Genomic DNA, 25,715 nt, shown 5'->3' on the forward strand with positions numbered 1-25,715 from the left:
ATCATGCTGATATATAGTCCTGTGCAGGTTAAAGTTAAGGTGAAGTCCAGAGAAGCCATTGAATATTGTGAAATTAGCATAGAACCCTATGAGAAGTGGAATTAGTGGTTTCTAGCCTATAGTCATAGAGATGAGCCCAAAGAATCAAGACAGACTAATATTTTGGGATGGACATACTTATTTTTATGATTAATGTGCTAAATACAAAGTAAGTCAGGAGGTACATTTTTATTTCCTCACAACCACAATAAAAAGCTTTTAGCCAGGATAATTTTGTCAACAACAAAACAAACTTGTAAAAAATATACAATTCAGAAAAAAAGTGAAAATATTTTAAAAATGATAATATGTACAATAAATGTAAATGGTTAGGAATGAACAAAATGATTAAAAAAAATTGTTGTAAACCACCTTATTTTCGTGAGCAATTTATTTTGGTTGATTGCATCAGCAATAAAAAATCACGAAATAAATTGCTAATAAAATTTTTTTGTCTTTAAAAAAAAAAAGACAACTGATGTAGTAAAATTTTACTCTTTTTTTTTCCCAAGAAAATAACACACGGCACGCAATTTCAAATTTTCGACACATTTTTTTTCGAATGCCAGTAAGTTATCAGTATTTCACCAAATTGGGAAACAAAATTATGATCAGATGACTCATGTTTCTATAGAAGAGCATCCTTATTTCCAAGAGTAAAAAGCAAAACTATACAGACAGCATCGAAAAGATGTGTCCACAAAATATAAGTTGGTTTACGGCATACAGACGCCAAAAAGATGATACATGTATATAAAATGGACATGTAATAGCATTTCCAACAAACTAGCCATCTCTTAGCTTCATCTAATTTGAGAATAAAATTTTATGCATTTTTTATATAACGAAACTATTGGTTCTCTGATGGTCAATGTATATAACATGATTCTTAGATTTTTTTCATCAAAAATATCTTAAAACGAGAGAGTTCTGTCTTTTTAAGTTACCTTTTAAATAATAGCATTTCTTTTTGTTTTCTATTTTTCATGTGTGCTTAATTTAAGATGCCATCCTGTGCTTTGTGTGGATTCCGATCCTTATTTCAGTCAAACCAACAACTGGTTGCTGATGCTTAGCTTTTGATTCATCAAGTAACACATATGAGACTAGAATAAAATAGATGATATGAAGACAATTGAAACAATTATAAAATTGCCATTGCCATATTTAAGCATGAAAATTTAACTTTTATACCATGGAAATGCAAATCAATATGACTAGGTATATCAGCAACAAATTAAAAAAAACTAAGCACAAGATTTAAGCAGTATGACTAATAAGTTTTTTCATTACATAAACTTCAGAGCACAAAATGTGCTCTTTGTGATCAAGAGACTTTAACATCTTTTAATCACAAAGAGCACATATGGTCATTTTATTTCATTTTCCAAGCAAGGATCCACATCACTATATTTTTATGTTTGCTTGCAATATAACTGTTCATTCAATTGCTATCATTATGTCAGCACAAGTCTATTTCTACCACAAAATGATACAGCATGAATGAATGTGTCATACCGCCTCATTATTAAAAACACTTTAATACTTTAGGAATGAAAAATGGAATGTCATATTTTTACAATACTAGAAATATTGATCTCTACAGACACTCTCAATAACATAGGACCTTACAACAGTGCCAGCATAATAGTGTACTAAACAGGAAGTTCAAATCAAAATGTATATATGAGACATGGGTGGATCAAGGGGTGGGTGCATATGCTTAAAAGTTTTAGTTGACAACTTAGAAAATTACAGATCACAGGGATTCACTGGTTCAGCCCACCTCATTAGGTCAGTGAGCTGTCCCCTCCCTTTGAAATTCACAATTTTGGAATCTGCCACCCACTGTGGGACATGCACTTATTAACATTGATGAACATTAGCTGAAAACTCTAAAACTGTTGAATGTTCCTGTTTAGAAAAAAAAATACTGGTTTAATTCTTATACTTAACTGAAACTCAAAAATGTGTGAGCTGAGACATATTATTAAAACAAACTGCAATGAACATTTTCTTAAGGCTACAACCATTTAGGCATGTAGATATAATACAAAATACCAAAAATAATGCTTTCAATAATTTCACAATTTACAGAAATCATTCAGTCAAATAAAACTTTTAATTAGCACTTACCCATAACTTCAATGATCACCAAACATACAATGTAGTTGTAAGGTCAAAAAAGGTCAAACATTAGCACTAAAGTTCATTGAGGTACATGGAAATATTTCTTTCACAAAAAAATAAAACAATTAACTATTCATTATATATCCTTAACAGAAAACAAACCTTATACTAAACTTTAGAATATCAGATATAATACAAATCTGCTTTAAAGCATGTATTAAGACCTAATCCTCTTTTTTTAAATGAATAGGGACAGATCCAGTGGCCCTTTTCACAAATAATCGTAAGAGTAAAATTAGTCGTAAGTTATGACGTCACAATACTTTTATTTACTATGACGTCATAACTTATGACTAATTTTACACTTACGATTTTTTGTGAAAAGGACCACAGGATTTCAGGTTTGATATGGCATAAATATAGAGTTAAAATTTTAGGAGATAAGACATGTGAACAATTAATATTTCAGGCAAAACAAAAATAGTTTTAAAAAATTCAGGATGCCTTTCCTTTGATACACACCTGATTAAGTTCTATAAGTGTGAAAGGAAAAATGAAAAAAAGACACGCTTTCTTATATTATGACAAACACTGTACCAAATATTATACAAAAATTATGGAATTGTCCAAGAACTTGAAAATTCCATTTTTCATAAATGAAAATCCATTACTTAGAATAGTAAAATTGGAATTCTAATATGATGTCCTAAAAAGGATTTGAGACCACAACTGTGGTTGATTTTTGATTGCTATATGAACAGCACACCACCTATTGGAAGTGGCTTGTGTGTGTCTAAATAAATGCCGACTTTAAATCATGTAATATTCCAATGTGTATCAGCTGTTTTCATTCATTTCAGTTGCGTGAATGAACATCAAATTCATATTTAATAAAAATATTAAATGTTATGTTTTTATATTCTGTAAAAAATCCCTTACACACATACACAGTAGCACTCACCATGCACACCATCATGTATGAAACCAAACAGTAACAGTCGTCAATGAATGAAACATTGTACCTGTCCATAATTGAACACTGTGACCTAATAATGCAAACAACTATTGCCATATCTAACATCATTCTACTTAATTCACCCTTTCCTTCGTTATATAAAATACAAAGCAAAGTTTCACCAGCGACCATTTCAACTGACATGGCTAGCATAAAGTGTACAGTCAAATATGGACAAATATGGCAGGTCTAAGGTTTCCGTAATAGGTCATGAAAATGTAAAAAAGTACCGTTATTGTCCTATTAGAATCAAAATAAACCAAGGAAACTCAAGTTTATCATAGTTTTACCATGCACGGATTGACCATATATGCCCCAATTTTACCCATCTCTGTTGCTCGGGGTAAAATAATGCGGCTTAAATGTCAGCCCTTGGAAAAAACAATGATAACTGGAATTTCCATGATTTATTTCTTAAATCATCAAAATAGGAGCATATGTAAATAGATAGTCACAGCTTCTCCAAGCATTCTGTCAAAAGAGAATGACAAACTGCAGAAAAACAATATGTCATAATATATATGGTCTTTTCAGATCAACACATAGAAATACGTTTGTTGTACTTCAAACAAATTTTGTCATCAGCACTTACTCATTTAAAATATCTCACTAATAAAAAAATACATGCAAATATATTTTAAAAATAACACTAACAAATACACAACATATTTGGAAGCACTAATGTTCAATTCTTAATGAAACTGGTCAAAATAGTAAAAATGCAGCATTGAGCATATTTAATAGAACTTAAGCTATCCTGGTGTAAGTTTTGGTCCTATATAATTAGCCTGAGGTGGTATAACAATTCAAAATTAAATTCATATCCTATAAATTTTCAAAATAAAAATGTATGTACCGATATATGTTATTATTACTTAAATGTCATAACCAATGTAAGAATGAATTATAATATAATGTTTCTTAAAGAAACCTATTTAATCTCAGACTTGCATATTCTACTACCCCATTACACAATGACAGTTACAGGAATTAGTCTATCTTTCATTACTTAAAACAAAAATATGTATTTTCGCACCTAGAAATGCCTCTCAGTTCCTAGAAGCATAATTATCATTTTCTCCAATTATATTAAGCAGAGTTATTGAAACCTTTTGAATGGGCACACTGGTAAAAACAGGATAGAACAATTATTTGACTGATTAACTGAAAAAAAATCTGTGTTAAAAAAAATAATTAAACAACATGGTTCATCAATAGAAATCCATTAACATACATAAAATATAGGACAAGACTACCACTGGACACAATGAATGAGATCTGGTACATAACAAAAGCATTATTTGGCCAAAGGGAGACGACTGCAAATGATATCCAGAATCACATGCCCTGAGAAGACAATCTCCTTTGTATGAGGTAAAACCCTGTCATGGAATGTTACTTCTTCTCCTGGAGTAACATGAGTCTCTCTGTCTCCTGAGCTCCTTCCATATCTCCTAACTTCTCCTGACAAAACTTCAACATTCTCCAAAAACCATTCTGTTTAGGGTTCAGCTCTATACCCTGAAAAGTCAAAACATGAAAAATAATTAGTTTGTTAATTAATGAATATTCATCTACCATTACTTCTAAAAGGGATAAATTAAAAACTAGATAATCTATGGAAAGTTATTTCTAATTTACTACATAACATTTAAGCTAAGAAAAGCAACACCAACCATACCTTAAAATGAATCCTTTTGAAATTGCACTGGTTTTTATCATCTCAGAATTTTGTACTACTGAAGAATTAATAATGTATGTTCAATGACCTTCATCCATTTAGCTCTCAAAAAGATGTCAATTCAATTCATGGAGACTAACATTTGAGACCTTTCCATGGAGACTGAGTAAAACTAAACATAAGTGCATGTACCTTCCTGAATTGTACCAAGGCATCTGAATACCGTTGATGACGCAAGAGGAAGGAACCATACTGAGCAGGTATGTCCCACAAATTAGCTTCCAATTTCACAGCTTTCATGTATTCTTCATCAGCCTCAGTAGTCTTGTCTTGCTAGAATTTAATAAAATAATAATAATAAAAAAAAAATACTTGCTTTCAATTTCTGAAAGACTGATGCTGAACTTGCATAGTAAAGCAATGAACAATCTATAAAAATATTCAAATTTAAGCTTATTTTGTGAAAATGTTATTTACAGTGGAAAAGATGTATAGATTCTATAGAGGATGTAGTCCTCATGGTATTCTATACAAATTTATCCCATGACCTTACAATACCTGGACTGATCTGTGCAACTACAATCGAGACCATTCATTGATCAATGATCAGTTTCTGATCAGTCATAGACCCGTCAAACCAATCCATTTAACCAGTGATAACTTCCTTTTTACATCAAGGTACCAATGATCTGTTCATTTATTTCACAGATCTGTTTTTGGTTTTCCATTTCTACACACATTTACTAAGTTATATTATTTCAGACATTAATTAATTCATTTATCTATTTGATTAACTACATTGTATTTTCAATGAACTACAAAATGTTGATAAATTATTTTGAGCACAAAGTAAATTTAATATGGCACTTCGTTTGAGTCATTCCACTCAAAACTCTGAAAGATAAATGAACCCATCCTAACAACTCTAATTGTGCAAATACAGAAAACTCAACCCTGTTGACTCTATAAAAGTTCACCTTCACAAACTTGGTCAAAGAAAACTTGGGAATCAGTGTTTACAAACACAAGACAAGAGGCTCTCAAGAGCCTGAATTGCTCACGTGTTTTGATATCTTTAAAAAGTTGAATACATGCAAAAACTAAAAAGGGTCAAACACCTTTGACCAAGTTTGCACCGATGATATTTGTCATGATACTGAACATTTTTGCTTTAGACCTTAATCATCATTCAAATAACAGGCTATAAGTGCAGAAAATCATTAAAACATGCAATCATCAGATTTTTCATAAATTTGCACTTATCATAGATCTTTACATACTTGTTATATTTTTAAAATTTACATTAATCATCAATCTGCTATTGTTTTGTTAACAACAGGCAAAAACTGGGAAAAAGGTCAAAATGACACTTTCTGGGACTAAAACACCAATAAGTGTCAACAGCTTTTCAAAAATTTGCACCAAAAATTTATATTGAAATACTTAACACTTCATCAATTTACATAAATCATCAATCTGCTTTTGTTTTCTTAATAATAGGCAAAAACTGCCAAAAAAGGTAAGATCAGCAAAAAAAAAGTGCAATAACTCCAAAATCAGTAAATCGATTATCCCGAAATTGTTAAAAAAAGAAACATCTCTTCAAGCCAAAGAGCAAAAGATATCTCAGATTTCTTTTATCTATATGGTTTTAAGATATAAACAAAACTATATGGTGATACCCCTTTGTTCTTATTTTAAGTAACAGTGGCCGTGTTTTTTTTACGAGGAATCATAACAGACACAATTTTGAGAGAAGACATGCCAAGAATAATTGTCAACAAGTTTTATCAAATTCTCTTCTGTGGTTTCAGAGGAGAAGTAATGACAAAAGCTCACATAGTCTTTTAGGCCAGGTGAGCTAAAAGATGCTTAATGATTGCATTTTGCTCTGAACTTTGATCTCATTAGCCTATATAACTACCCTGTCTAGAATATCAGCTTTACTGAGGTAGGCTAGAACAAAGAATGGGTCTATTTGTAAGGCTCTATCTGTTAGCTCTAGTCCTTTTTCTAACAGCCCATGATCTTTATACTTTTCCCCAAGCTTCATCATGATTTCAGCACTGTCTGAAAAATAAAGTGTTTAATTCTAAGTATTGAAGGATGAAAATGTAAAAAATGGACTCTTAATACAAGTTCCAGCTGATACTCTTAGAGTTATTCCAAGTGTGAGAAATTTCAGTGTTTTAATGAGTTGATGGAAACATAGAAATCTATGCTTACAGGTACTGATTGAAATGAAGCCATTGAAGGTTGTATTCCTATTTATATCCATGTAAAAAAAAACTAAGATTCCTTTTTTGCTCTTGAAAAACAAAAAAGTGGTTCAGGACAGGCTTACATGTATGGAATCTAGAAATAACTTTTAGTCTAAATTTTAGTCTTTTGGTCTTGTTTTACGACAATAATATAGAATAATAATTGGTAAGATTGAGCAACCAAAATCACAGTATGATGACGAGTGCTTGAGCTAAAACCTGTATACTTAGCACAATTAAGAATTAGCTATGATAAAATTTTGTCATAAATTTTAAACATAAATTTTCCATGTGCATTTTGTTTATTGCGCGAAGTGCAATAAACAAAATACATGTATGCACATGGAAAATTTATGTTATTTTTCAATAGACAAAATTTTTATCATAGCCAATTCTTATAAATTGATTTTAAAACATATATTAATCTTTAAACATGAGAAAAGTAGCTCTGAATTTAACTGAATAGGGGCGTGTCAATATTTTTTTTATCCATTGAGATATAACAACATTATTTTAACCAATCAGATTACAGTATTTATCTCAAATTAATTTATATAGTGATCTTTTGGTTATTCATGATAACCAATTTACTTATTGTCCTATTTATTATATAAGTTTTTCTCAATATCTTATTGTTATTTTAAATTTTTTAAAATATTTTCATCAAAGATTGATATTCCAAATCAACAGTAATATTAATACCACTAGAAAAGAGTTTTGTGACATTTTTGAAGGAGAAAGTCCAAGAGGTAAATTACAGAATTTATTTCACAAGTGAATCATCGAAATTTATAGACCCTTTCATTGTAAGTCAATGATCATGGTGGGCATATACTATGAAAGTACTATTACTCATGGGGTACCAATTTTTGTGATTTTCCTGGGTATGCAAAACCATGAAATTTGGTTCCCCACAATAAGGGGATTTCCATTGATGTGAATACTAAAAATCTCAAAACCACTAATTCAAGAATCCACGAACTTGAGTTTCTTCCCTATTCCACAAAAAATTGTTATCCATGAATTAAAGTACTTTCACAGTACTTCCATGAGGTAGGGTTTGGGTAGAACAAAAGATTTTTCCTTGTGGAAGTGTATATTGAGCATGCTCCAGGTATGCTCACTGACTATCCCACAGTCAGCAAGAAAGTGTCTATTACAGAAAACACTTGATAACACACTATGGTTGTAACTATCTAAAAGAGTGTCAACAAATTAATTTCAAAAGCCATGCTAACCATTGTTAGAACACACTTTGATCATGGTTTGTAATAAAGCAATCAGTTTTCTGACTAGTTAGTTGACTTCGAGACATCAGGGTTAATTAAATACCTTGAAGTCCTATCGAGGGGACTGATTGATTACCTTGGGTTATCTGAGGTTTCGATTCATCGGAGTTCGAGTCATCCCAGGTAAAGTTGTATTGGAGTAAGGGGAGTTTCGCAGGGACTTTGTAATTAGTTCCAGTTATCCGAGATTTCCACTAATCAGAGTTTGACACATCAAGGTTCGACTGTATATAATATAGCAAGACATATAAAACAGTTGAGAAACAAACCTGGAAATTGTTGATGTAATTCCTCGTGTAACTGTAGGATTTCTGTGCGTAAATCTGATTTCTCTTTGTCTGTGGAGGCTGAATGTATTCTGTTTTCACTAGCGAGAACTACAAAATAAAAATTTAAATTACCAGTTGTGTATCTGGTCATTATATGACAGTTAGGCCATAAAAAATTCAGTGGCAGATCCATCGGTTTAAGTAAAGAGGTTGGAACCTGTAGTTTGTTGGAAAATTTTGTTAATTTCATACAAAATTCGGGCAAAAATGAGAAAATAATAGCTTGGAACCCTGTGCAACCCCCTCTCATGAAACCCTGTGCAACCCCCTCTCAATATCTCTGCACCTGAACACAGTAAAAATTATTTCCTCCTAATGGATAAATTTGTTAATCAGCCTAATAGTGACTAGACTTTAACAACTGTATCACCTAAAAAATGTCCAATTTAATAGGCTTGATTCAAATTTTAAACAAGGTATTATTTGAATCTACTTTTGGATTTACTTTGAAATTTAGAGAATGACCAAAAAAACAATATGTAAAACTAAACCATACTAAGGGGGTTTATCATGTCAGCATGGTAAAGGGGTAAGGATAGTTGGATAACAGAATCTTACTAACCCTCTTAGTCATGATGGCATGACTAAGCACCTGAGTAGGGGTAAGTTTTATAAATATTCTTTTCTTTTACTTTTTTTCCTAAATCCCAAATAATACAAAATTCAAACAATACCTTGTTTTAAACTTCAGATGTTACTTTAAGGAGATGTCCACACCTTTCATATTTGACATGATGAACGAACAAAATCAATAATGGTATGGAAAGCAGACAAAACATTACAGTGCAAAAATGGAAGATAAAAAAGTATATCCAAATTGAATATCCACAAATAAAAATTATGATAAAAGGAGACAAGACAAAAACCAAAACTTGTAAAAAGGGGATAATTTTGTGGAGTTCATGACATTCATGAAGGTCAAAGCAGGGTTTTATATTAATTCCTGTTCAAAGTAAATGACAATGTCTGCACAACACATATCTCTTTCTTAATAGCCAGCATATGGACTTTATATTAACATCTACCGATACTATTTTGTTTAGAGTTTGAAGGATATTACTCCATTATCATAATGTGTTTTTGGGCACAGCTTGATACAACCCCAGAGGTTAAACTGAACAGTTATGGCAATTTTAAACTTATAATCTACATACAGCCCTTTATTTGGATTTTGATAATATGAAACATGTTTCTGACCCGAATGGAAGTGGTCATTATAACAGTAAAATTTGCAATATGACATAAGAAAAACATTTTTGATTTTATAAAATGTTTGTTTTTTGCTCTAAAAAGGGCCTGGGTCATAATTCCCTAATCAATGGCAACATTCCTATTGTGGTATATTTTGGATCGTATAGTAAAGTTCAATAAAGATCCATCAAATGATATTTTAAGTTACTGCACGAAAATCAAATGTCTTTGGACATCGACCACCATACAGAAAATGACATCCCATACCAAGATATGTGTCTGCCATTAAAAAATGTGAACAATGAGAGTATGAATTGATTAAAGATAGACCCATGCAAAGATTATCTTAAAATGCAACACAGACTTAATTGTTTGAAGTATCAAAATAACTAAGATCATGCAATTACTATAGTGTAGGTGCAAATCTCAGTTAGGCACTGACCAATTTTATACTGGGGAGTGGGAGGGGGCTTTTTTTTACTTATTTTTTTTTTATTTATAAAAAATAATATGATTCATCATTCCCCTCATTTATTAACAATGTAGACTTTCAAAAAAAAAAATTAACTCCAGCTGCTGCTGCTGAAAAAAAATTGTTATTTTTAGGTTTGCACGAAAAAAAAATTTTCTAAATAAAAAAAATCCCTGGCCCTTTCTCGAGAAGAAAATGTGCAAATTAAAATCATTCAAAGGTTCCTAGAGAGTATATATGAAGAAAATTTTAACCAACAAACAGTAATTTTAATATAATACCTATAAAAGTACCCTTTTTCTCTTACGTTCAAAATCATGCCAAGTGGTTTGTATTTCTACATAGTAGTAATTTAGTGAGAGTGTCAATCTATGCAGTCTGAAAATCTAAATGTGATGGCAGCTTAACAGAAAAAAACATGATTTCTTTTTTTTTCTATTATTTGACTTGTGGTGTATAGACAGCTAAACAAGAGGCTCCCAAGAGCCTGAATCGCTCACCTGGTTAAATTTTGTATTTCAAGGTCAATAAATTTAACAAGGAGTTGTCCAAAAATTTTGGCTCAAGAAGACTTTGTTAGGACTTATCGTAAGGATCATTTCAGCATAGAAAGTTTTCAAGATATTGGCTGAAAAATGTAAAAAAAATAATTTTTCATCTTTCAAGGAGCAATAACTATTATAAGGAGTCTTCTGACAACTTTGATCCCTGGAGACTTTTGTAGACCTTATAATAAGGATAAACCTTTTTTGAGAAATGATAAGGGAAATACTACTGTCTGATCCCTTTGTTCTATTTTTAGTAATGTTGGCCGTTTTTCAATGGATCAAAAATCCCCACATTAGCTCTATGCACGATACCCCAAGGAACATTCATACCAAGTTTGGTTCCAATTGTCAAGTTGTGTCAGATGAGAAGATTTTGGAAAGAAATCGCATTAAAAATAGCAAAAAAAGTTGAAAAAATGCACTTATTCCCACATGGCTTCACGGATTAAATTGAAAATTTGACCACAGATAGATCTCATCATGCTAAATACTCTAACTTGTGTCAGAATTTGGCTAAAACCAACAGTTTTGGGTATATGCAAAAACCTACTGTCTGACCCCTATGTTCTATTTTTAGTAATGGTGGCCATGTTTTTCGATGGATCAAAAATCCCCACATCATTTCTACACAAGATACCCAAAGGAACATTCATACCAAGTTTGGCTCCAATTGGTCATGCAGTGTCAGAGGAGAAGAGTTTTGAAAATTATTAAGGACAATGACGACAACAGATGCCAAGTGATGGCAATAGCTTACATGGCCTTCAGCCAGGTGAGCTAAAAACAGTATAAAAGCCCAAATATCAAAATTTGTTTTACTCACTTCTGACTGAAAGACAATAGACATACTCTAGTAATTAGTACAAAAAGATACCTGCATTTAATTGTATCAATAGAAAAAGCTAAGGAACAAATGCAAAATATTTCTATTCAATAAAAATGTAAGCATTACCAGTACAACACTTTGCAGTGAAAAAAAATAATCCTGAAGATTGTATGTTCTACTGTTCACCTTTTACCTGTGATTTTGAAAATTAATTAAGTCCTAGATATTCAAATAAGGGCTAATATTGTACCAAGTTTGGTCCAGAGAAGGATCTTAGTTCTAGAGTGTTGAGGTAGATACTGTGGACAGACAGACAAATAGACAGACAGATAAAACCATTTCAAAATTCCTGTAAACATATCTTGAACTGGTGAAGGATGTGACAACTTAATCTTTATTTCATCCCTTTAATTTTAACTTCAAAGGGCTTTACATAACTTTTTGTTTTGAATAAGAATAATATTTATCAGCAAGAGCTACCATTAATTGTAATAAACATAAATAATAAAATTGTGCCTTGGAAATAAAACTTATCAAATCATCTTATGCTAACAGGAAGACTAAACAATATACATACTTTTGTAAAACTTTTTTTCTCCAGGTTGGGAAGCTTTTTTTCTCTGTATACCAATGGCAACTGTGTCTCCTAAATTTATGGTGCCATGGTAGGTTCCTTCCGGCTGATAAAATAATAAAAAATAACACTGTTAAGATATTGTGACTGTATTTAAGTGTAAGTTTTTGTGGGAATCAGGCAAAATGGAAAAAATCAGAAAATGCATGTCAACACCCTACCGATTTGACAATATAATTTCATTCAAGGATGCTTGGTCTATTTGAAAAGACCATTATTTGATCTCTGCATCACTGGATTTGCTTAGAAATTTTTCAATAGAAGGTTAGAAAAACAATATTTTGACAGAGTTATCTGCCCTTGAAATGTTCATTTCCAGTACATTTCAATGAAATTATAACTCAATTTACCAAAGTGATATGGAAAATCTTGTCTTTTTTGTCCTTAATTCTGATGGCGGAAATTGTCAAATTAAATTTTTAAAACGGTAGGTTTTTTCTTACCATATTTCACCCATTGCCTGACTCTTACAGAGACTGACACTTAATTAACAGGATTTTCAGCCCAGACAAGTGCATGTAATATACTTGCCCCATGCAAGATTATAAAGTTTTTTATAAAGAATTTGAATTATCTCCCTTTTTATAATATTTTTAAATGACTAGGCTTCTGACAAAATACAAAAAATCTGTAGATGTTTAGTAGATTCATATCAGTTTAGACTGGTTAACAATAATGAACAGAGGATTAAGTCTAAGACTAAAAAGACTAGGATGGACACATCTTGATCAGTAAAACTTAATTTGATCAAGGGAAAAAATAATTTTATCGAAAAAAATACTTTTTTCAACTTACATCCGAATAACTTAAATTCTTGTCAATTTATGTTTAAATTGAATCATTACTTCAGCACCTCTATGCTTTAAGCACAGATATAAAGAAAGGCTTACTGGATATACGCTCTCCCTAAAATTGGGTAAAAATATATTATTATATTGCATGAAACCTTATCTTCACAAGTTCTTTCCCCATAAATGTTATTACTTCACTCTGTCTGGCTTTTAATTCTACGTACATCACCTCTAACCTGAAATACTTGATAGATCTCTATGTTTCTGACAATTTTATTTACGAACCAGATATAAGATTTCTCCAGCTTTCTGTACACATTCCATGGGTAGTTGTGAACCTGACAGGTATGGATATACTTTCTCATACCATTCAATCTGTGTAAATCCTGGATACACTCCTGAAATGGAAACACATTTTATTAAAAATTGAACCATTTTGATCATGCTTTTTCAAACTACATTTCTTTGATTAGTAATACGCTTCCATTTTGGCCAGAATGCAATAGAACCCTATACTAAGTGATATGAATTCTCCAATCCAATATCAATGTTTATAGTACATACTTTTTTTGGAAGTGTATGAAACATTTCCTCCCTCAATCTCCATAGATCCCTTTCTATCTCATGATTTATTACATACTGTGGAAGTAGTTTTATTCATGGGTACCAATTTTCGTGGTTTAGGGAAAAAAACATCAGTTCGTAGATTCTAGAATTCGTGGATTTGGCAACTACATGGTAGCCCACAAACAACGATTCTTTCACAGTACCTCTTGGAATTGATTATTTATGATATACAAATTTATCTTTATTCCCTACATCATTCCATGTTTCAGTATATACCATTCAAAAGGAAACCCCCTCTTTCTGCTACACACCCATCCCATTCTTCGATTTAGTACATACCTCCTGGAGGTGTTCGTGTAGGAGGGTATAAGAACCATCTCTTCTCTCCATATATCACTCCATTCCAAGCATCTGCATGCTTGTGGAAGCTAACCCCACTACTAGATGCTCCCAGGAAGAAAATACTGTCATCCCTACCATCCTGTAGTAATTGGAGAGATAAAATATGGTCAAACTACTGTTAATTGGGAAATTTTCATGATATTTTATTCACTGCAGTTTCTGTTATCAATTTACTTTTGTACAGTTATAACTTCACGACTCTCTTATGTTCCTCAAAAAAATTATGAATGACCATCTTACTGCAAAAATAGCGAAAATCAAATTGCTGCAAAAATTTCATGATTTACTGTATTGATACAATTTTTTTCATCTGATATTTTAAGGATGAAGGGATGCAAAAATGTTTAAATCAAAAGTATTGTAAACATTGACATTTAAGGAGAAAAGCACATATGACTTAAGTACCGGTCCATATAACATTCAGACACTGCCTATGGTAAAGTGATTCATGGCGTAGAAAAACCTATGGATCACACAATGCTTCTATGGTCTACATATGCTGTATTTTTATGAGACAATAGTCCTTTCTATATTTATATCTGTTATTTTAAGAAAAATACACTTTAACTTCTCACTAAAATCAACCAAATCAAACCAATTCAAGAACCATAACTCTTGCAAAGTGCTAATTTCATGTACAATCTATATAAATTTTATCTCAAAAGCGCAACACCCAAATGAAAAACTAAGACTAGTTATGTGATCTATAATGGTTTTTGAACAAGAAATAAAACGGAGTTCAGTGGATTTTTGACATACATGAATCACAAACTGCCTGATTTTTATAAAGACTGCTACTTAAGAATTTGTTTAAACAGTATAAGTCTTATTTCCTCATCTATCTTCATCCTACACTCCATTTTCCTATTGTTTTATGCATACACCCTATTTTTTAACTCTACAAATGCCTGCAATGAACAACAATGTCAATGTACTAATAAAAAAAAAATCTACAAATATTTATTTCATTGAACAAGATATCAGGAAAATAAAGGAAAATAATGAAAAAATATCTCTGTTCAACAAAACTATCTTTTCAAATCTATAGAAAAAAATTACTCAAAAAACATTTTCAATAATACTCTTCCCTATTTGTTCATTTATGATTAAATTCATTATGTCTATATGAATAAATCTTGTTTGATTAACCCTCAATAGATAAGACGAAATAACACTAGCAGTAATACACATTTTCCTTTTTCCTCAATTAAAAGTTTAATGTTTGCCAACCCACTACAAAACCCATTTGTATGTATGTAATCTGACAGAACTGTTTACTTTCAATTCAACATAGTTTGGACTCTATTGAGTTGTTATAGGACTTCAGAAGTTGTAAAACATTTTTCGAGTGGTATTGATGAATATATTTACCTTTATTTCAAAATATTTGGGTGGTTTAAGTGTTGATGGTAGACTTGAATCATTGTAAAACATTCTATCAAATATATACCTGCAAAAAGAATGAGTATTTAATCTGAGCAAAGCAAAGGAATTCTTTTTAAATATTTCAACTAAGCAAAGATTTCAGTGATAAATGTAGGAGTTTATCTTAAATACTATTGCTGATTTTTTTGGGGGGAATAATGTCTTTTTGTCAAAATACTGTTACTATTTTAAGGGGCTCATCCAGACACTATGAAAAAAGGAATGTCAGTCATGGTTCCTCAGAAAAAAAGGGGATGCTAGAACATTATTTGTCATTTTTTGTCAATTTTACACATGAAAATGAAAAATATTTCAATAAAAAAAAGGGGTAGCAACCCCCTGCCCCTCCCTTTGGATCCACCACTAATTTTGTTATCCATATAATCTTATTAAAAAGTTTAAAGCCTTTAAGAATCCCCCCTTTTATAAACCCCCTCATCAAAATAATGTTCCTATTCTATATTCCAAATAATCTTATTAAAAAGGTTTCTAGGACTCACTGAGAACTCCCCCTTTTTGTAAACCCACCGTTTTTTATATGACGTAATAGCCTTTTAATTGTCTGACATTCAAAAAACCCAGCACTGTCATTTATAATAGCAGAGCCTTTGAACCCCCACTTTCTTAATAGTAATACCAAGAAAATAAAATTTACCCATACAAACTGAATTAAATCAAGTAGAACATTTTTCATAGCAATACAACACAATACAATCAATAGATGGAAAACACTAACGATTTTCATTTGTAAGTATATAATTACAATGAGCAAAATTTTGATGAAGAAAACTTGTTTATGGAACCCCTAAGCATTAAATAAAGTTGCTTTTCTGACAGATATTCATGTTTCTGGTCTTTGAAGTGAACTTCCTGAAGAAGCACATTAAATGTAATGCAATCACTCTGGCAAATATATTGCCTTTATGATTCTTTATCTCTATGCACCAGGTGCAATGAAAAAATAATGGATAAAATTGCTGTTACTTTTAACAAAAATAAGTTGGTATGAAAAAATGAAACTGCACAATTTGAATAAAATTAAAATGAAACTCAATATCATATCATTAGGGTCTGACTGGCATGACTAATGGGTCATCTTCTACATACCCGATTCATAGTTTTGATGTAGCATATCCCAGTTTTAAAATTCAAATATTTATTTATGCAAAGTTAGTCTAATGAAATACAATAAAAAAAAATGGAACTGTCAGCAGACTCAGAAATGGAGAACCACCAGTGGAGGATCTGAGGAGGTAGGTTCCGGGTTTGGACCTCACAACCTCCCTTTTTAGAATTTTTTTTTATTTATTAGAAAAAGGAGCAAATACCAGCCTGGACCCCCCTTTCCAAAATCTCTGAATCCTCCCTTGACCCCATTTCAAGTTGGTTTGTCTCCCTCCCAAACATCCCATAATTATCATCTTGCTTCATTAATATACACAATTGATATATAAAGTTTCATCAAAATCCATCGATTTTTTTAACATTACAAGGTACATGAATGGGCAGAGAGTATGTACATGAATATTTCAATATTTATCATTGCCAATTTGTTTGTTTCAGTGCTTCAAATTTATAAATGAAGAATTCTCACCAAACAAGGAAAATTGATACCCACAAATTATTGGTATGTTTATCCACAATAATTTGCATGACAATCTTACCATTTCCTAATGAAGGATATACATACTCCAAATCTAATCGACATGAATATCTGAGGGATAATGATAAAAAAAAAACAAAGTCTAATAAAACTTACAATGGCTCACCAAGGTCATCTTTTGACCTTATCAATTTGTCCACGAACTGTGTAAATGAACTTTCTACATCCCCATTTCCACCTCGTCTGACGATTTCAAGGGAGTTACCTGAAAGCACCAACCAGTTTCCATACTCTCGTTTCAAGCTCTTCACAGACCAAGATTCTGGTCTGGTCCATCCAGCAGCCCCATCATCAAATGTTACTATCAATGGCTTTTTATATCGAAATTCCTTTTCAAATTCTTGACTAGATAAAGATTTGGCATTTCTTCGTACAATAGTACATTTTGAAGATCCATATTTCTTGAGCACACTTTCTGATGCTAATCTCCAACCACCTTTAGTGGAAATAACATTGGAACTTTGAGAATCCTTAGTCTTGGGCAAGATTTTAGGCAAAACATCTGACTGATAGGCAACAAAAATGGAAATAAATATCACAGACACTGCTCCAGCTCCTAAAGTCAAAGTTGTGGATGAAATCGTTAATTTCTGTGATGATGGTGATTTCTCGTGTTGAACAGTACCATTCTTCACATGTTTTGGTCTCTTGCTTTTCATAATACTGTAACACGATACACCACTGCAAAAATGAGAAAAATATTCAAGAAGTAAAGAGTGAAGAATTCAAAATATTAAAACCAAATACTGTGATAGTACATTTATTCTTGGGTACCAATTATCATGTTTTAGGGAAGTTAAAAAAATCTTGAATTCATGGATTTGACAACTCTGCAATACAAACTAACGGGAATTTCTTTTTCGTTGGGAACCAAATTTTGTGGCTTACCAAACCCACAAAAACCTTGAAAATAAGATCCAAATGAACATTTTCACTTTCACAGTTTACTTATTTGGTTTTAATATATCATAACATTGTTCTGCCTAAAGTGAAACTAGGCCTGAAAGTAAAGCCATCAATGGATCAAAAAGGCCTATCCAAAGAGTACCCAAGGGCCCCAGGCCCACTTTATGCTAAAAAATGTTTGGTTGATTTTATAGAAAAAATGGATTGATTGATTGATTGATTGATTGTTGGGGTTTAACGTCAGAGCAGCAATATTTCAGCTATATTCAGACAATGAACATGAAATGGATGATAAAATGAACATGAAATGATGATACAATGAAAAAAGGGATGGGACACAAGGATAATAGGGTTGACAAATTGTGATTGCCACTAGAAAAAGGGGGATGGGTAAGGTTGGGCAATTGAGCCTCCTGTGGCGGAGCGCAAAGGTTCGTACTCCTATTGAATACCACAGAAAGGTTCTTTAACGTGCGAGGAACGTGGCATCTTTCCCAACACGGTGCACCACTATGGTTTGTGGTCAGGTTTTCCGTAGTATAGCCTGACAACACCTGCATGTAACACGCCAGGGGTACCCCATTCAACCACCTGGGGCACACATCCCAGTTGCTCTGTGGGCAGAGCGCCTAGCCCCCAGCTAGGTTCCTGAGCACTATTTAGTCGCCTTTCATGACAAGCTTAGCGCTGTGGCAGGCCTATTCTTCTGACACCCGGACCTGCACGGGGCTAGAAAACATGGAAATCACCACAACAGGCCCTACCTTTGGCTAGTCAGTGCCCTCCCCTCTTTTGGAGTATTTGGAACTGTCTGCCAATCATTGAATACCACTTACAACATTAAGGCAACTAGACAGCTTGAAGTTTTGCCTTTTTTTCACAAACAATGACTGTAATTGCTTTTTTTTCTGGGGGACAAATGGAAAATCAAATGCAAGTATTCAAATAAGCATTTTTTTAAACAGGTCTTAATTTCAAGACATTTTACAATTTCATTTTTCATCATCATGACACATAATAACTAACATTTAAATAAAGCCAAGTGAAAGATGTTAAATTTTTTTTCTTCTAAAAAGTAAAATCAGATCTTTTGACCCAAAATTAATAAATTTATGTACCAGTACTAAATACAAAACTCACCTTTACATCAAATTTAAATTCCTTTACTACTGCTCAGTTGTTTATCGCATTTAAGAAAAATTGTATTCAGATGTATACTTATTTAAAATGTAAGCTGTTACAGCTTTAAGTAAAACTTAAAAATCAACTTAATATTTGTTACACACAGGGTACTGTTATAAATATACTGTGTTTTAATCTAATTGCCTATAATTCAGAAAAAAACAATACATATAACAATAGTATTAAGGTATTAAGTACCAGTCTTTATAAAAATCAGACAGGAGGTGATTCATGCATGTCAAAAATCAATGGAATTTACTTGTATTTCTTGTTCAGAACCAGTAGCTGACCACATAACCAGTCTTAGTTTTTCATTTGGGGGTTGCGCCTTCGATATAAAATTTATATAGATTGTACATGAAATTAGCACTTTTTAAGAGTTATCGTTCTTGTTTTGGTTTGATTTGGATGATTTTAGAGGGAGGTTTAAGTGTGATTTTCTAAAAGGTACAGATCTGAATACAGAAAGGACTATTCAGATCTGTACTTTTTAGAAAATCACACTTATACAATAGTATTGTTACATAAAACTGTTGCTTATGTAGAGCAAAAAAGCATCGTTTGCTCTGTGGGGTTTTCTAAACCATGAATCGCCTTACCAAAGGAAGTGTCTGAATTATATATTGACTGGTATTTAAGTACAGGCTTACTTAAGAATCAAGCAAAGACAAAAAAAAGTGATCAATCAGTCAAAACACTTTGTCAACTTCAAGCTTTATGAAAGTCACTTACACATGTATTTAAATAGATACATTTTATTTGTATTTACAGTTTGAAAATTAAGGAATAACACACAGCAATTTTGTAATAATACTTCTCTCCAGTTTTCATTACTCCTATATAAACACTTTTTTACCCTTCAATTTCCCAATCTCTTTCCTTTTATTACTTCTTTCATTTATTAGGACATACTGGATGAGTTTGACTCAAGTAAGAAGGTTTGTACAAAAAATAAAAATAAAAAGTGAAATCACAACAATATAAAATCCCTTACATGATTTTTAGGTTGACTTGTGCCTCAATGTTAATAATTCAGATTTAGCGACACAGTGAAACCTGTCTATATCTATCTGTAAACATACTGGTAACCTGTCAAAGCCAATCATCCTCTGAGTTCTATAAATACATGTATCAATCTAAGCATTTTGACCTGTATTAATCAGCATCCCCCCAAACTAATGAAAAAAATCTTCGGTTCAAAAGAGGTTTGTTTAACAGTTTTTACTGTATTTTTTTCTTGAAATTCTTATGGTGTCAATTTATTACAAAGGACTTTACAATGTTTCTAACTTTGGTTAAACAAAACTGCCAAAATCAACAGAAATTATAAAACCGTATCACAAAGAGTTAATCACATTACATTTTAAACTAGTTTTAAATGGTTTGAAATAAAAGCACATTTTCTAGGGCAAAATAACTTAATAAGTTGTAGACCCAGATAATCTTTAAGCTAATTTGATTTTTTTTAATTAATTACATTGTACTATGTTCTGGGTCCTGTTTCATAAACCGAGGATTCTCTGAAATCTTGGAGTTCTTCCTTAAAGCATTCTGATTGGTCAAAATTTGAGTTTCAAAAGGTTTAAGGAAAAAGGAAAAAAAAGGGACATAAATCATACACTTTCATTGAATTGTTAATTTATGTTATTAATATCATTGTAAGACTTCAACATATAGAACTAAGTTCAGTGAAACCTGTCAGAAGTAAACCCCTTTTAGGCTAAGGGTTTTGGTCAGTTTAAGGAGGTAGACATAGGGTAAGGGACATAACTCTTGAAGTCAGTGACATGTTTGTATATTATTCAATTTCACCAAAGCCTATCAAGTTTTTTTCTGAAACAGAATGAAACCAATCCGAGTCACTTTGATGCTTACATGAGACTTATGTCAAATTATAGAAATGCTGAATACAAACATTCCAAAGATTTGTAAGAGTTGTGTACCTTACACTAGGTCTACATCCTTATGCTGGTTTTCTGTTTACCCAGGTTCAAGATATATATACATCTTCAAAAGATGTCAGATAACAGAAGTTTCTGGTTTATTGGGGGTTCAGTTTAAACATGTTTTACTGTTATGAAAACATGTATAAAACAATATACAGTGCTAATACATGCATTTGTAAGATATCTCTGTTAAACCTGTCATTTAAACCAGTGATTTTGTTACTGTTGTTAAAAAATGATCCCATCTTTTGGATTTAATAGGAAATAGAAAATGCTGGGCTAAACTGATATTTTGGGGAATTTTGCATGATTTTTCAATAATTTTGCTAAGGGAAAAAGCCTATATTCAGAGATAAATTTAGGGTAACAAAATCACTGCAATAAGAATATTCATCACGACATGTACTTACTTAAAAATATCCATGAAAACAACAATATAGTCACCAAAAAATCAAATACCCGGTATATTCCCATTCTATCTTTAAAATTTATGTCAAGAGATTTACCTGCATGTAATCAGTTCACCTTTTGTTTTTACAATTCCACATGATGTATATACATTTAAGTAGCACTCCAGGTAAGAATCATGCAAAATGTGATTCATGGTTGAAAGACTACATATTTTTATTTTTGATATTTTTCAAATGTTATACCGGTAGTTAACATAAATCAACATGTGGCTTTTTGTATAACCTGTGCTGGTAGGAGAAAAAAGTTACTGTGAAAGTACTTTAATTCGTGGATACCAATTTTCGTGCATTAGTGAAGTAACACTAGTTTGTGGATTCTTGAATTCATGGTTTTGAGGTTTTCAGTATATACATCAATGGGAATCTCCTTTTTGTTGGGAACCAAATTTCGTGGTTTGTCTACCAATAAGAACCATGAAAATTGGTACCCAACAAACAATAGTACTCTTACAGTATATAGAATGCACTGTAGAATTCAAAATTAAGGGAGATAACTATCTAAATGACACTTAAATACAATAGAAACTGTTGGATTTTCAACGTGGATTTTCTCCTAAAAGCAGACAGATTGGAATGAACAATTATAAATTTCATCATATAGACCTATAAAGCAACTATATAACAATAATAAAAATGTGTAGCCTTTTTTTTAAGATATATCACATATTACAGAATTTGCATGATTCTTAAAAAGACTGTTAGTTAACAAGTAAAATAGTTTCCAGGTAGAACACTCTTGTTGCTTGTAGTTTATTGCTTAAGGCTATGATTTGAACTTTTTTTTGTCATGAAGTTATTACTGATTAAAATAGACAACACTTATTAATTACAGTTCATAACCCAAACATTTGGAACATCATCAATCAAAATATGAGTTATCCCCCCTAATATACAATTTAAAACAATTGCTGTGTTATAATTCTTACAAATCATTATTTTTGTTTAAAGTGTAATATGGCTTGTTGTATTCATCAGCTATTTAGATTAGCTGAGCCTCCTTTTTATATTTTTGCATTTCTATTCAATTTTCTTTATTTTTCCTTTTTTTTTTTTTTGTTGGGGTTTAACGTCCATTATTTTTCCTAATTCATTATAAAATTCTTAATGATTCTGGAGACATCTTTGCATAAGTAGTCAGATATGCAAATAAGAAGCATGCAATAAAGAAAAAAATTGCACAGTTGCAAAGACAGCTAGTTCATACTATAAATACCAAAACAAGAAAAAAAATAATTTCAAACAACAGCGAAAGGCTTTAAAAGTTCTTTTTGGCTTAAAATACAATTGAAAATTAAAAGTTTAAATTATAATCTTCCTTAAATTCACATATTTTACTATGGTTTGACCAATATTAATGTTATTACAATAAAATTGATATTTTTTTTCACCATAATCATAGTTTAATGCCTCTACACCCTTTATATATATCACTATACAATGGAAAAGATGCACAAGTTTTATATGAATATATTTCGTAGCATGCAAAAATCATTTTCTAAAAAAAAATAAAAAATAAAGAGTTATGTATTTCAAATTTTACATTGAAAATAAAGATAGTTTGTTGAACAACAAAACTTCTTTGAAATCAAAACGCCCATGAAATCATAAGAAACAGTGTTCCTACCTGTTTAAGCCTTAACAATATAGTGAAACAAAATTACTGTTCCAACAAATCAATTTATAAATGGATATAAGCCAATACTATACCAGGTGTAACTGCAGAAAGTCCTTCTGTTCTGATTAGTATGAAGTCACAGTAACGAGATAGATCTAATTAATACTGCATTGTCTTGATGATATTGTAAACAAGACTGATAATTAACTGTAATATTTTCTGATTAACAAAGCAAACTGGACAGGTAAGTTGTAATGCTGTATTACTCCAGAATCATTTCAGAGAAGATATTTTAAAAGAAAGACTCCCACTGTTTTGTGATTCCTGAAAGGGTATAGTCCACCTTTCCTTATACACCTGTTTTGAAGCATAATCTCTCACTGTTCTGAAGTTTTTGAAGCCAACCCACATTTCCTCAAGTTTCAGTCTCAGTAAGAATCAGGCAGTTGGTGAAACATGGTATGAAAAAAACCACCATTATGAAAGTGTAATTTGACTATTTGTACTACCAGAATCAAGGAAAAAATTACAAGCTTTTCCATATCACCTTCGTAAACTGAGTTATAATTTCATTGAAATGCACTAAAAATGAAAATTTCAAGGACAGATAACTCCATCAAAAACTTGAATTTTCCTAGCATTCTACTGAAAAATTTCTGAGCAAATCCAGAGATGCAGAGATCAATTAATGGTCTTCTAAATGGAGAAAGCATCCTTGAGTGAAATTACATTGTCAAATCTGTGGGTTTTTGACATGCATGTTTCAGATTTTTCCCATTTTGCCAGATTCTTACGAATACTAACACTTAAAAAACTGATAAAATAGCTTCACCAATATGAACCTTAGAAGACTAGCAGCTTTCATCTCAAATTTTTTTGTCGGCCTGTAATAATATGCACTACTATCAAATAAATTTAAATTACAGCGCATACAATGAAAAGCTTCAATTGATAAAGTTTGTCTTTAATTGAGTAAATTGTACTCACCTAATGAACTGTCTTAGATAGTGGACTTGACAGTTAGATATTGATAGAATCAACTACATTACGAACTTCATAAGGTAATTGTCATTTAATCAAAGAAAGTCCAACATTATTCCCTGAAGATCACCATTGTATTTGCTTTAATGCACAGCAGATAAAGAGTACAGTTAGTTTAAAGGACAGAAGTCAAGAAAGAAGAAAAGAAGAGGATAGTAAAATCTTAAATGAGAGTTTTAAAGAAAACATTAAACATTAACATTTTTTGAAGAATGCAGTTTTTTTTTAAATGTATATTTTATGGGTTTTAATTTACAAAAAGTTGAAAATGAGGATATATTTCATTGCATATGAGTACTATTTGTATGCTGCCATATAAAATAGCCCTACATATGTAAAATATCTAAAATTTTAACAGCACTGAATTTGTTCGTGAGATGGGGTACCAATTTTATAGTCTTTGTTGTACTGTCAAACATAAGGTTTTGATTATGTGATTACTTGACTATCTTAGTGATTATCTGATCATTATACCAAATGCCATAATTATAAGATTAGCCATAATTTCATTTGATACATAAAGAGAAAATATTATTGGACCCCCTTTAACAGATATTTATGATTATAATAGGAAAAAATGGGTTAAAGACAGATATGGCAAAGTTTTGTTTAACAGGAAGTAGATGTCCAATAGGCCTAAAATTGGATCCCATGATATGGGACATGAACTTGATGCTGGATACAAAATATTAAGAAGCTGTGAAAAGTAGTTGTTGACAAAAGTGCTACAAAAATATTAAATCTGTCTACCCAACTAACATTCATCATACTGTAAGCTGATTTTCACTATGTGAAAATTGGTCCAAAATGGTTCAAACACAGAAATGGCCAGATTGCCATAAACAAGAAGTAGAAGTGTGACAGAAATCAAATCCCAGGATATTAGGCCTGGTCCATACTGAAGTTGCATACCAATTATCTAGTGGCTGTGATTTATAGTTGCAGAGAAAACTGTTACCAAAGTATTTTCCCTTCCAAGGCTGTCCACCAACCCAATCGATTTTCACCATTCTATAAGCTGATTAATGCACCAGCACACCACAACCAAAAATGGTGATTTAGTGATTACTGAGACCATCATTGATGGGCCTCAACTACAAACTTCATTAAAATTTTAGAAAATTAAGTTAGATCTACAAATAAGCAGAATTCATTGTTTAACATCATGGCCTTATTTTTTTTTGTCAGCATTACAGGCTACGCCATCCATGAAAATGATATTTTTTTTTAAATTCAAAATAAAACCTCTGTTTCTTACCTGACAAAAAAACAAAAAAGATGCAAAAAGTTAT

At 31.5% G+C, this 25,715-nt stretch overlaps 1 protein-coding gene across 5 annotated transcripts in view; it reads right to left on the reverse strand.

Moving 5' to 3' along the window:
- Positions 1–221: 221 nt before the first annotated feature.
- The window catches only part of LOC148627895 (uncharacterized), a 42,864-nt gene continuing 17,370 nt past the window's right edge, over positions 222–25,715 (reverse strand). For 3 of the 5 annotated variants that reach the window (XM_088581349.1, XM_088581378.1, XM_088581365.1), the window contains exons 2-10: positions 17,360–17,944; positions 15,547–15,625; positions 14,113–14,254; positions 13,492–13,604; positions 12,359–12,461; positions 8,685–8,792; positions 6,790–6,935; positions 5,058–5,198; positions 222–4,705 (exon numbers count right to left, since the gene is read on the reverse strand). In XM_088581349.1, coding sequence (XP_088437475.1) covers positions 4,580–4,705; positions 5,058–5,198; positions 6,790–6,935; positions 8,685–8,792; positions 12,359–12,461; positions 13,492–13,604; positions 14,113–14,254; positions 15,547–15,625; positions 17,360–17,944 — 1,543 coding nt within the window. In that variant the 3' untranslated portion in view covers positions 222–4,579. Of the gene's footprint in view, positions 4,706–5,057; positions 5,199–6,789; positions 6,936–8,684; positions 8,793–12,358; positions 12,462–13,491; positions 13,605–14,112; positions 14,255–15,546; positions 15,626–17,359; positions 17,945–19,309; positions 19,371–21,707; positions 21,786–25,715 lie in introns of those variants that run through there. The other 2 variants (XM_088581356.1, XM_088581370.1) reach the window with 2 other exon arrangements.

The sequence above is a fragment of the Perna viridis genome, chromosome 1 (assembly GCF_037379345.1).
Source record: "Perna viridis isolate PV_CMFRI_1.1 ecotype Kerala chromosome 1, ASM3737934v1, whole genome shotgun sequence".
In the NCBI taxonomy this organism is placed as follows: Eukaryota; Metazoa; Mollusca; class Bivalvia; order Mytilida; family Mytilidae; genus Perna; species Perna viridis.